Below are 12177 nucleotides of genomic sequence, written 5' to 3'. Positions count from 1 at the left end.
AGTGTTGGAGCACCCACAATTTCTAGAGGTAAATCATTCCACTGATTAATTGTTCTGACGGTCAGAAAAACATTGTGACTCTAATCTGAAAAAAGAGTCACACTCTTAACAGCCCCTCGTTTTCATGCATTCACCTACTCAACAAAATGAATTTATATCCGAATCTTTGAAAACCTTGGAGCCATATCATCTTAAGAAAGCTTCATATGCAATTTCTCATGATAGCATTAGAATCTCAATCCAGTCTTCCATTGCATCCCTTTTCTTTTTCTCACTGAGCCCCTGGGCAGTAATAAAACAAAGCTAAAACAAAAAAAGTGTTCAAGCACTCTTGAGCCAAGTAAGCCACATTCTGGAAAGCATTTTGGAGTTGGGAGAATCCCCATCTATCAGAAGGTAGAACAGCCATCTCAGCAAAAGAGAGGAATTGTGTAAAGGGAATTCAACTGGACAAAGTTGTAGCATTCTAAAAAATAAAACCAATCTGCACTGTGGGCTTTCTTCTTATACTCTGTTTTTAAGAGTCTTAGGTTGTTCTATCAAGACATTAGAATTGTGATGCATAATCAGCTTTCTTGTTTTCCTGCTGCTACTAGTAACTTCTTAATTTGTTTTTTTGTTACAGTCTTTCAGCAAAAGATGACTAGGACTCATCCTGGTAATGAGAAGCTGTTGAACGCTGTCAGGAAACCAGGTACAGAATTAAATACTTTTGTCAATTTTGCTGGTTTTTAAAGTAATATAAATGCACTTTAATGGCAATACAGGATTCATTTCTCTTATTGTGTATAATCAACCTGGCTATACAAATTTTCCTACAGAGACATTTAATTCATGGACCGTTGCCCTTCATATAACTATACCCAATTAATTAACTTTAGGAGCTATCCTTAAAAAGACAATTTTTTTCCTCTTCCCTCCAAGGAGCAGGATCAATATCATGTACTGTAAAGCATCATATAGAGATGCATAACTTAATGTAGCATCTTTCTGTGCTTAAGAAAAGGTGGATTGTATATATCATTCTGATAGATCTCTTCCTTCAGTACCACTGACCATCAGGACCTGGATATTCCCTTAAACCTTGTGCCCAGTATCTAGTTATGTAAAGCACAATGGTCCATGAAACATAGTAATATACATTTTGATGACTCCCAATAAGGATAAAATGGTCATTATTGCCTCCTGGTAGTTAGTATTCCTTTTCCTTTCCATCAGCAAGTGGAGTAAATATTGTCCACTTTCCCTACATGGATGAAGTAAGAGGAGTTTTTTTTTAAGAAAAAATGTTGCTGTCAAGTCAGTGTCGGCTCCTGGTGACTCCTGCACAGGTTCCTGCAGATTTCTTAGTAAAATTTGGAAATAGTTTTATATTGGCTCCTTCCTATGGCTGAGAGTGATTGGCTCAGCATAACACAGCTGGCTTTGTACCTGACTATGGCTCTCATACTGTTCTGAAAGAGTATTAAAACAATGTCCCAAAATAGTCCAGTTGTCATCATACAGGAAAGGGATGAATGAAATGGGAGGAAACCATCCATAAAGAGCCAGCCTTATCCCCGATCACTCTCACAATGGCAGGAGAGTGTGCTTAAGCTTCCAGAGGTAGCCTGTATAGTATGCAAAATTGTATAAAAGTGCACAAAATGGCACTTCCACTTTTCACAATTATAATAAAACCCATAAAGGCCAGCAGAACTCTTCATTGGCACTTGAGTATCCAGAGCATCCAGAGATAGCCCATATTGTGTAAAAGTGTACAAAATGGCACTTACACTCTTCACAATTATAATAAAACCCATAAGAACCAGCAGAACACTTATAGTATACTCTTCAGTGACAGAACCAATAACGCACAAGTGGCAAAATGCAGCCCACTTTCCCAATTGACTCAGAATTTTCTGAAGAATGCACAAGTCCTCTGTTTAAAGTACAGGTGTAGCCTAGCATTTATTCAAAAGAGTCCTAACTGAGTGTACACAAGAAGCCAATGTTTTATCTGGCAAGTCTTAGCCACATCATCAGTAAAATGTACTAGATCATATCAATAGCCAAAATTGTGTCAGAAGAAGAGGAAAACATTTCTCTCAAATTACAACTAAAGACAATTTTAAGCTGTCTCAGCAATGGCCTATGGATGCAGCAAGAATACTTTATGCATAAAATGGGAGGAGACTTTGATTCTCACAATGGACAAATGCCTGCAAAAGTTGATGGAGTTCACAGAGCTTACTAAATTGACTGTTTTTTATTAAAGAAAAGAATACAATTAATTTTGTTTCTACTTGGAAACCACTTTTGGATTTTGGGCTTGAGGTAGAAAAAAATGAAACTTTGATTTTGGGCTTTGCTGACTAGATAGGTTTGTTGTTACAGAAACGGCTAGTACATATTATTATGAAAAGTTAAAAAATTCAGGTTGTGTGTTATTACCTTATTCTACTGCATCAAAAGGAGTTGGGATTCAATGCTTTTCTTTGTTTCTTCCCCTTTATCCTACAGTTTTTCCTGTTCCCCTTTTCCTTACCTGTTTTCCCATTATTTTCATTTTTCTTTATATCTCTGTATTTTACATTTTGATAAACTAATGAAATAGTTAAATCATTAGCAATGGCCTGTGGATGAAGACATAGCATAAAAATGGTTACCAGGAAACAGGATGGTGATCAAAGTAGGCACCCAATGGTATCAGTAAAATCAGTCCTGTCCCCTTTAATGTTCCTCACAGTTATCTAACCAGTCCTACCTCAGCCACAGAAGAACCTCCAAACTGGATCTTTAAAAGCAGGCAGGCTTGTATAGGCAGCAACTGCTCTTTAGTTAGTGTGAACTTAAGCCATCCAGAGCTCTGACAACATATTGGTTTATTCTCCTACACCATTTGCTGTGACTCATTTTTGCAACATGCAGATTTACAGACAATATTTTATCTTCTCTATATAGTTGAATATAATTTGCTTAGAAAAGAGAAAGAAGACAGGATTATCTTTGTAAATGTAAAAATCGGAGATATTATCTGATTTCTGCAGGACACTATCTTGACAGTTCTGCATTTTCTGTTTTTATTTTCTGAACCAAGCTGCCCAACCTTAATGTAATGTGTCAGTACTTCCTGACTTGTGTTTTATAATTAGCTAATGGCATTGTGCTATCTCTTAACAGGAACTCCAATGACAACTAAATTTAATGAGAGTGAATTAATCAAAGAAATGGCCATAAAACTGAATGGTAGATATAGAGCGCTCTCTCTCTCTCTCTCTCTCCCTCTCCCTCTCCCTCTCCCTCTCACCCTCCCCCCCCTCTCTCATACATTCCCTCTCTCATACACACACTCTCTTTCTCTCTCTCTCTCTTACTTTCTTACTTTTTCACAATTCAATGTAGCATGAATAAGTTCATTTATCAACACAATTAAATCTAGAATATTATATCTCAATTAGATGTTGAGCATGGGACAAATTTGTGTCTATACAGAGTGAAGGTAGTTTGCTGATGATGAGTGAAGAATGAGGCATATGGCTAAATGTCCTATTGATTAGTAACTTTGAAGAAGGATAAAATAATTTACCTCTGAGAACTAGGGCTTACTGGACAAGATCCAGTAGGTCCCAGACCCATCCGGGGACCCCAGACATCTTTTTTTTTAGTTCTTGGTGAAACTACAGAAAAAGAGCAGCACAATTTCCCAACATTTTAGTTAGAAAACATTGAAAATTATAGTGTGGCCCTTAAAGCATTGTGAAAGTGATTAGGAAACACACACATGCACAAACACACACATATGCACAAGCAAAAACAAACAAACCCCAGGGATAAAAATTCTGGCGCATTCACAAAAGTTCTCATCTTTTGCTCTCCAAATATTATACCCAAATGTGGCTCATCCCATGTGTTCAGAAATAGCAATGTTGTGTTGAAATAGATTGTATCTCACTTCCTTACCAAGAAATCCAAGGATGCTTTTGGTGATTTTCCCTCATCATTTCCACAGACAGAAGTTATGAGGACAAGGTCACATACACCATTGTCAAGCCCAAAATCCCACCAAGCCAGGAAGAACACCTCTTGTTCCAACAGCAACTGAAAAAGGGAAACAGTTCCCTGGATGAAATTCAGAAACTCAAGCATTGGCAAATCCATACAAGTAGACCGGAAACTACTCAGCAGGTAAATTATTCATAGATCTTGCCAATATTTATACTGAACGTTTGAGGATAACATTTGGACCACTGCCAGTAAATGGGATTTGCATTCCTTGAGTGTCAAATGAAAAATCCTTCTTCTGGAATAATTATTGCTATTAAATGTTATACTGGGTTGTTCAAATGCTCAGATAAAGCTCAGCAAAAAAAAAGTCGCTGCAGCAGTGTTTACCAAATTTGCAGGCAGGAAAATGGGGTGAAAGAAAATGTAAACAAATTCATAAGGTGAGGACTTCCACCTGGGCAATAGCCTCAGTGGAAGAGGTTTCCTGCTGTCATTGTATCTTTTATTATTATTATTATTATTATTATTATTATTATTATTATTATTATTATTATTATTATTATTATTTCAATTTCTATACCGCCCTTCTCCTGAAGGACTCAGGGCGGTTAACAGGGCATATATAAATAACAATACAAAAATTAAAAAGAAATTGGGCTTCCGGTGGCGTCGCGGCGCCGAAGACAGCCTTCCTGGGCTGCCCGCGGCTCAGCTGTTTGTTTTTTCGCCCGTAACAGCGCCGAACAGCTGTTCGGGCGAAATTGAAGCCCCCTCCTCGGGAGAAGAGGAGGGGGTGAGGCCCCAGGTAGGGGTTGAGTTCTCCGAGGCCGCCTGAGCTCGGAGCTTGGGCGGCTGAAGGATTGAACTCCCCCGAAGCCTGGGTTGCTCCCAGCTGGCTGGCGTGTCTGCTCTGAACTTTTTGGAGCAGAGCCAGGCGTCTGCGAACCATCCCTGCCTGAAGAAAGGACTATGATTTAAAGGAGCAGGCAGAGCGATACAAGAGATAAAGGTGAAGAGGCTTATTTTATTATACTCTCTAACTACTTGAACTTTTTAAACTCTAAGTGAAAGTGCGTCATATTTGAGGATTAAAAGATGGCGGCGAAACCTCCCCCTAAAACTCTTCGGAGTGGTGGATCCTCGCCAGTGCAACAATCATCTTTACAGGCGTTGCACCCTTCTGAAGCGCTGACAGCGAAGGAGTTTCGAGATGCTGTGGATAAACTTTTGGACTCAATTAATCAATCAATGGCTGACAAATTTGCGCAGATGGAGGAGAAATTGGAGAAACTGGAGGAGAGAATGGAAGAGAGGATGGAACAGAAGCTCAGCGTGATGAAGGTAGACATTTTGTCTTCAGTGCATAAAGTGGCGGAATGTGTGGAAGAATTAGATGAAAAGATGGATGATTTGGCTCAAAGGAATGCTATATTAGAAGTTAAAGTAAGAGAGAATGAAAATGTAAGAGACAAACTGGAGAAGGACTTAAGCTTAGCCCAATTCTACCAGATGCAGTTTGCTGTCAGAATCAGAGGCTTAAAAGAGGATACTAAAGAAGATTTGAAGCAGCTGATCTCTGAGGCTTTTGAAGAAGTATTAAACCTGCCAGCATCTGAAATAAGAGCAGCTATGGATAAAGTGTTTCGGGTGAATTCATGGATTGCCAGACAGAGGAAGTTGCCTAGAGATGTGGTGGTTTATTTTGCAAAAAGAGAGATCAGAGATCAAATTATACAAGCTGCCTATGATGTTAAAGTGGTGATTGCTGAACAAGAAGTTTTGGTTTTAAAAGAAATTCCTCCAAGGATTTTAAGGGGAAGGAAGGATTATACATTCCTCGTGCATGAGCTCAAGCAAAGAGATATAAGGTTCAGATGGGAGATTCCTCAGGGGCTGATGGTGATGCATGAAGGTAAAAGGTACCGGTTGATTACTGTGAAGCAAGCGCGTGATTTCTACAATAATGTCCTAAAAGCAACCCCATTAACGCTCCTGGAAGCTGGAAAAGGATCTGGAGAAGAAGAACAACAAGAGGAGGAAACAGAGGAAAGTGGCGTGGGAGGAGATCAAGTTACAACTTCTTTGGATGATCCTAGAGAGCAAAGAGTGACGCGTGCTGCTTTAAAACGAGCAAAGAAAATAATAGAACAAGATCAGCAAAAGACTTCAGTTTCTTCGCAACGTACATACAGTCAAGCTGTGGGAGGGGCACGGCCTAAAGAAGTTAGTCCTATCAAGGCTGTGGTCCAAGGGCTTCTGGATGATATGCATGGCAACTAAATTTTTAACTTGGAATGTTAATGGACTAAATTCACCGCAGAAGAGGAAGAAAGTTTTTCAATATTTAAAGCAATTTAAGATAGATGTTATATGCTTGCAAGAAACGCATATTAGAGTTTTGGATCAAAAGTATTTACTGAACTCGAGACTGGGTACGCATTTTGTTGCCTCTGCAGAGAATAAGAAAAATGGAGTAGTTGTTTATGTTAAAAGTGCCTTAACAGCAGACTTAATTGAAGCAGATAAGCATGGAAGATATGTTATGATTGAGCTGCTGTTAGAAGGAAAAAAGATGCTTCTAGTTGGACTATATGCACCTAACCAACAACAAGCTGATTTTTTTAGCTTACTTCATACAAAGCTTACCCAGTTGGATTATAAATCTTTTATTATTATGGGAGATTGGAATGGTGTTCTGGATGTACACTTGGATAAAGCTGGAGCTTTTAAGCGTATTCCAAGCCACGCCAGACTGCCTAAAACTTTTTTTGAATTGAAGGATGATCTTGAATTGCGAGATATCTGGCGGGAGAGGCACCTGCAGGAGAAGGATTATACTTTTTACTCTGACAGACACCAATCTTTCTCAAGGATTGATTTTATTTTGTTGACTAATGATTTCTTTTTGAGAACTAAAAAAGTGAAGATATGTGCAAGAACTATTTCAGACCACAGTCCAGTTTGGTTGGAGATTGATAAGGAGAAAAGCGACAGGCGCTCGTGGCGCGTAAATGAGAACTTGTTTAGAGATCAGAGAAATGTGGAAGAATGTAAACAGCGGATGAAGGATTTTTTTGAGATTAATATGAATAAGGGTACCTCTATGGATATGGTTTGGGATGCTAGTAAGGCCTATATGAGAGGTGTGTTGATATATATGAATAATAGACGTAGGCGTGTAGTGGAAACCAGAAGGAAAGAACTGGAGAATGAAATAAAGGAAAAAGAAAGGGCTTTGATTTTGAATCCAGGGGACGTGAAGATTAAAGAGGCTATTAGGCTGTTAAGAGGACAATTTGATAAATTAATGGCAGACCGAGTGGCAACCAATCTGCGGTTTGCTAGGCATAATACTTTTTGTAACGCTAATAAACCAGGCAGATGGTTAGCCTATAGACTGAGGAAGAAACAAAGGGCCTCTAATATAGACAAGATTGAATATAAAGGAAGGGTCGTGTTTCAACAGAATCTTATTAAGGATGCTTTTGTGGATTTTTATTCGAAATTATATACCAAAGAGGAAATTGAGGTAAAAGACATTGATAAATATTTGGAGAATGCTAATATTCCGGTCCTTACGCAAGCACAAAGAGAGGGGATTAACCAACTGATCACAGAAGAAGAAATCCTTACAGCAATTAAGGATTTGAAGGTTGATAAGGCGCCCGGTACAGATGGCTTGTCTGCGGCTTTTTATAAAAATTTACAATTTGAGATGATAAAACCGTTAAAGGAACTGTTCCAGACAATCCAGAGGGGGGGAAAGGTGCCACCGTCTTGGAGAACAGCTTTTATCTCATTGATTCCGAAGGAAGATCAGGATGCTACTCAAGTTAAAAATTACAGACCGATTTCGCTTTTAAATACAGATTATAAGATATTTGCTAAGGTTTTGGCTAATAGACTGATGAGGGTTCTGCAACAGGTGATTCATGGGGATCAAACGGGGTTTATTAGTGGTAGGCAAATGAAAAATAATGTTAGACATATAGTTGATGTGTTAGAGTATTTGGAAAGGCACAACCAGATCTCTGCAGCGCTAATTTTTTTAGATGCTGAAAAGGCTTTTGATCAATTGAATTGGCAATTTCTGTTGAGAATGTTAGATAAAATGGATTTTGGGGAAAATTTCTTACAGCCGATTAGGGCATTATATCAAAAGCAAACTGCCCAAATCATAGTTAACAATAGTCTGACGGCAGTATGTAATATTGAGAAGGGTACAAGGCAAGGATGTCCGTTATCGCCCTTGTTATTTGTATTAACTTTAGAGATATTATTGAACAAGATTCGGAATTCGGAAAAAATTAAGGGGATACAAGTTGGAGATCAGGACTATAGATTGAGAGCATTTGCAGATGATCTGGTTGTTACAGTGACCCAGCCAGAGAACTCTGTTGTGGACCTGATAGAGATAATAACACAATATGGGAAGGTTTCTGGATTTAAAGTAAACATACAGAAAACTAAAATTTTGGCTAGAAACATGACAGTTTCACAGAAGGCCTTCTTGGAAGGATTAACTGGATTTGAGATTGTTAAAAGGGTTAAATATTTGGGGGTAATTTTGTCGCCCTCGAATACAAAGCTATATAAAAATAATTATGAAAAATTGTGGGGGAAAATTCAAAAAGAATTGGAGAGTTGGCAAAAATTGCAATTGACTTTGTTGGGACGGATTGCAGCAGTGAAAATGAATGTCCTGCCCAAATTTTTATTTTTATTCCAAATGATACCGATTCTTAAGAAAGACTCTAATTTGGAGGAATGGCAGCGTGGTATCAATAAATTTGTGTGGGCAGGGAAAAAGCCACGAGTTAAACTTAAGATTATGCAGGATATTCGTGAGAGAGGTGGCCTTAAATTGCCTAATTTTAAATTATATTATGAAGCTGCTGCATTAGTAGGAATAAGTGATTGGATCAATTTGACGCAATCGAGGTTATTAAATCTTGAGGGCCATGATTTGTTGTTTGGCTGGCATGCATATTTGTTGTATGATAAGAAGGTAGGTACTGTGTTTAGGACACATATTTTAAGACAGGCATTGCTGAGAGTTTGGAAGAAGTATAGACATAAGCTAAGTTGTAAGATACCATTGTGGGCAATTCCAAAACACGCAATAGAAAATATACATGCTGGTTTCAAACACGATGAGACTACCTACAAGGAAATTTTAAGTTTGGAAAGGAATGTTTGGTGTTTGAAATCATATAGCTTCTTGCGAGAAGAGAAGGTTGTTCAAACATGGTTTCAATATACTCAGCTACGGGCCAGGTGGAAAGAAGACCAGAAAATTGGATTTGCAACGATTGATGAAAATTTGATAAAGCAAATTAGAAATCAGGGACCTGCACACATTAAACGGATATATCTTGCATTGATAGAGATTGATTCAGAAACAGAGCTTGTTAAGGACTGTATGATAAAATGGGCCCAAAATATCCAGGAAGTTATTACAATGGACATGTGGGAGAAGATTTGGGTGAGGAATGTGAAATATACTCAAGCTCAAAATTTAAGAGAGAATTTTTATAAGATGTTTTATAGATGGCATTTAGATCCTAAAAAGCTTGCAAGTATGTACCCGAATTATCAGCCTAAGTGTTGGAGGTGCGGGGTTGAAGATGCAACATATTTTCACATATGGTGGACATGTAAAAAGGTTAAGGCCTTTTGGATTAAAATTTGGTGGAATATACAGAAGATCTTTAAAAGGAGGATAAAGTTTTGTCCGCAATTTTTTTTGTTGGGAATAATTGTTGATGCTACAGTGGTGGACTCCAAGTTGATGCTGAATTTAGTCACGGCAGCAAGACTTTTGATAGGACAATATTGGAAGAAAGAGGAGCTGCCGACTATAGAAGAATGGACTTTAAAGGTTTCCGACCTGGCAGAGATGGCGAAGATATCGGCTTATTTGAAAGATCACTCGCAAGAACGTTATATTATGGAATGGAGAAAGTGGATTGAGTTTATCCAGAATAAGTATAGGGTTAAGAAGTTTTATCTAGCATTCGAATAAGTCTTCTTTCGAGTTTTTTCTTTTCTTTTCCTATTTTTTTTTTATATATATTTAATAATGTTAAGTTTTGTTTGTTCTTATATAAGTTAGAGAGTGATGGATTTTAGAATTTATGGTTGTTAGTATATGGTTGCTTATGATTGCTTTTATATATATATACCTTGTATTTAGCTCTGGGAAGTCCGGGGGGGGAGGGGGGTGGGGGGGAGGGAGGGGAGGGAAGAGGGAGGGGGGAAGGGGGGAGGTAAGGGGGGAGGGAAGAGGTAGGGGGGAGGTAGGGAGGGGAGGGTGGAGGGGGATGGGGGTTTTTAATGGAAAATTGTATTGTAAAACTTTTCAATAAAAAAAAAATTAAAAAGAAATTAAACAAATGCCTAATTAAAATACAATAACAATAAAAACAGTAAAAAAACCCATTAAAAAACCCTAATGTTCCCCATCAGGCCAGACCAGCTAGTTCAAATAAGTGGGTCTTCAGCCCGCGCAGGAAGGAGCGAAGGTCCGATGCCATCCGGAGCTTTTATTGATATATGGGTAGCGGAAAGGCTATAAACTACTGGAGAGCTGTCCAAACAATGGAAAATTGGCATTCAAAAATATGTCACTAAATAAGTGCAATGAAACTATTATCTTTTGAAAGATCTTCTAAAAAAATAATCTGCCAGCAACTGAATGAGAGGTGATAAGGAAAAAATGCAAGACAACTGGTCTGCACAATATTACTTTGAAGTATTGCATCCATATTAACTTATGGCACTTGTACCTTGCCAATATTTCATTCCCCAATCCCTTGAAAATAATTTAAATTCAATCAAATCATCCAAAGTTCTTAATTTTTTTATGAGTTTATTCCATATATTTTTTGCTCTGTTTCTCTAAAGTGTTTAGAGGTATTGGCAGGCTGAAATAAGGTTGGGAAAATAAGGCAGAAATATTTTTGCCATTGGTCTAGGTTGCTTGCTGGGAATTATGAAGTAAATAGTAATGCAACATTTCTGGACTATGCTACTTCCTTCTGATTGAAACAGAAAAGATCGAGGTTGATCTCTTCAAAATAATTACTTTTGTCCTTGGGGAATGGTTAGCAATAGCAATAAAGTTTCGGGGGGTTTTCTTGGATAATTTTTCTCCACAATTCATATGGTAGCAAATAGTGAATTGAATAAGGAAAAAAATGTTTTTGTAAGGATTTCTTTTGGTATAACTTTTATGAGTGGGCTATTAAAAAGCTTGTTTTGAATAACCAACTGCTCTTAATTATTTTTTTGTTTCGCTTGTTTCTGTGTTGTTTCTTACTAAAAACAATACGGCATTTCAAAGATTCTATTCTCAGAAAATATCAGAGGTGGAAAAGATGTATTACATTGTAAAATTACTTGTAAAATTACTTGTAAAATTACATTTTACAAGTATTAAAACTGTGTTACGAAAGTGGCTTGACTAAATTAGTAAAGTCCATTGAAAGACCTCTCTAGATTTTTCCAGAATGTTGTAGGCAACTGCCAATTTTTGCCTTCTTATTATCATTCTAGGTGATGGAATATTTCAGGGAGCAACTCAATACCGACAATGAAAGTGGACTGTAATTTCCTTTACAGCAGGGATCATCAAACTTCAATCAAATTCTTCAATCAATTGTGGGAATGTTATTAAGGAAATAACTGAACTTAGATAGCACTGATGTCTTGATTTATGGATTTCAAATATAAACATTTATCTGGACAGTCTCTGATTTATTCTAACAAGTATTCATTCTGACAGCTATTTCAGGAATCTAAAAAAGACCTCTGTAGTGCTATTCCCCAATAAACAGAGGAGTTACTTGATTTTTTTTCATAGTTATGCAACTGATTCCTTTTGTATTATTTATTTAGTGTATGGTGATAGTACAATTAGCCAAGTGACTACAGTGTTAGTACAAAGTAGTTATTTGGCTGCTGATCTTTTTGGCAAATTATATCTTATTGGCACATTGGAATATAATCCTGTAGCAAAATCCAAATGGACAAGGAAATATATCTGTTAACGAAAAAAAATCTCAAAATGTTTATACTGGAATATTTGAGTAAAAAAATATTCTATAGGGATAAATTGGTGGGAAAACTGCACATTTTATCTTGCAAACATATACACATTATTATGCATAATATAATGTAAAGATTTTA

At 37.4% G+C, this 12177-nt stretch overlaps 1 protein-coding gene across 1 annotated transcript in view; it reads left to right on the top strand.

Annotated features, from left to right (window-relative positions):
* BANK1 (B cell scaffold protein with ankyrin repeats 1) overlaps positions 1-11810 on the top strand; it is a 166337-nt gene extending 154527 nt beyond the window's left edge. The window contains 5 exon segments of the mRNA XM_083367862.1: positions 626-694; positions 3992-4167; positions 11545-11595; positions 11599-11625; positions 11631-11810. Coding sequence (XP_083223988.1) covers positions 626-694; positions 3992-4167; positions 11545-11595; positions 11599-11625; positions 11631-11687 — 380 coding nt within the window. The 3' untranslated portion in view covers positions 11688-11810.
* The last annotated feature ends 367 nt before the right edge of the window (positions 11811-12177 follow it).

This window comes from Vipera ursinii (assembly GCF_947247035.1).
Source record: "Vipera ursinii genome assembly, chromosome: 7".
In the NCBI taxonomy this organism is placed as follows: Eukaryota; Metazoa; Chordata; class Lepidosauria; order Squamata; family Viperidae; genus Vipera; species Vipera ursinii.
This window is presented reverse-complemented; position numbering and strand designations above follow the sequence as displayed.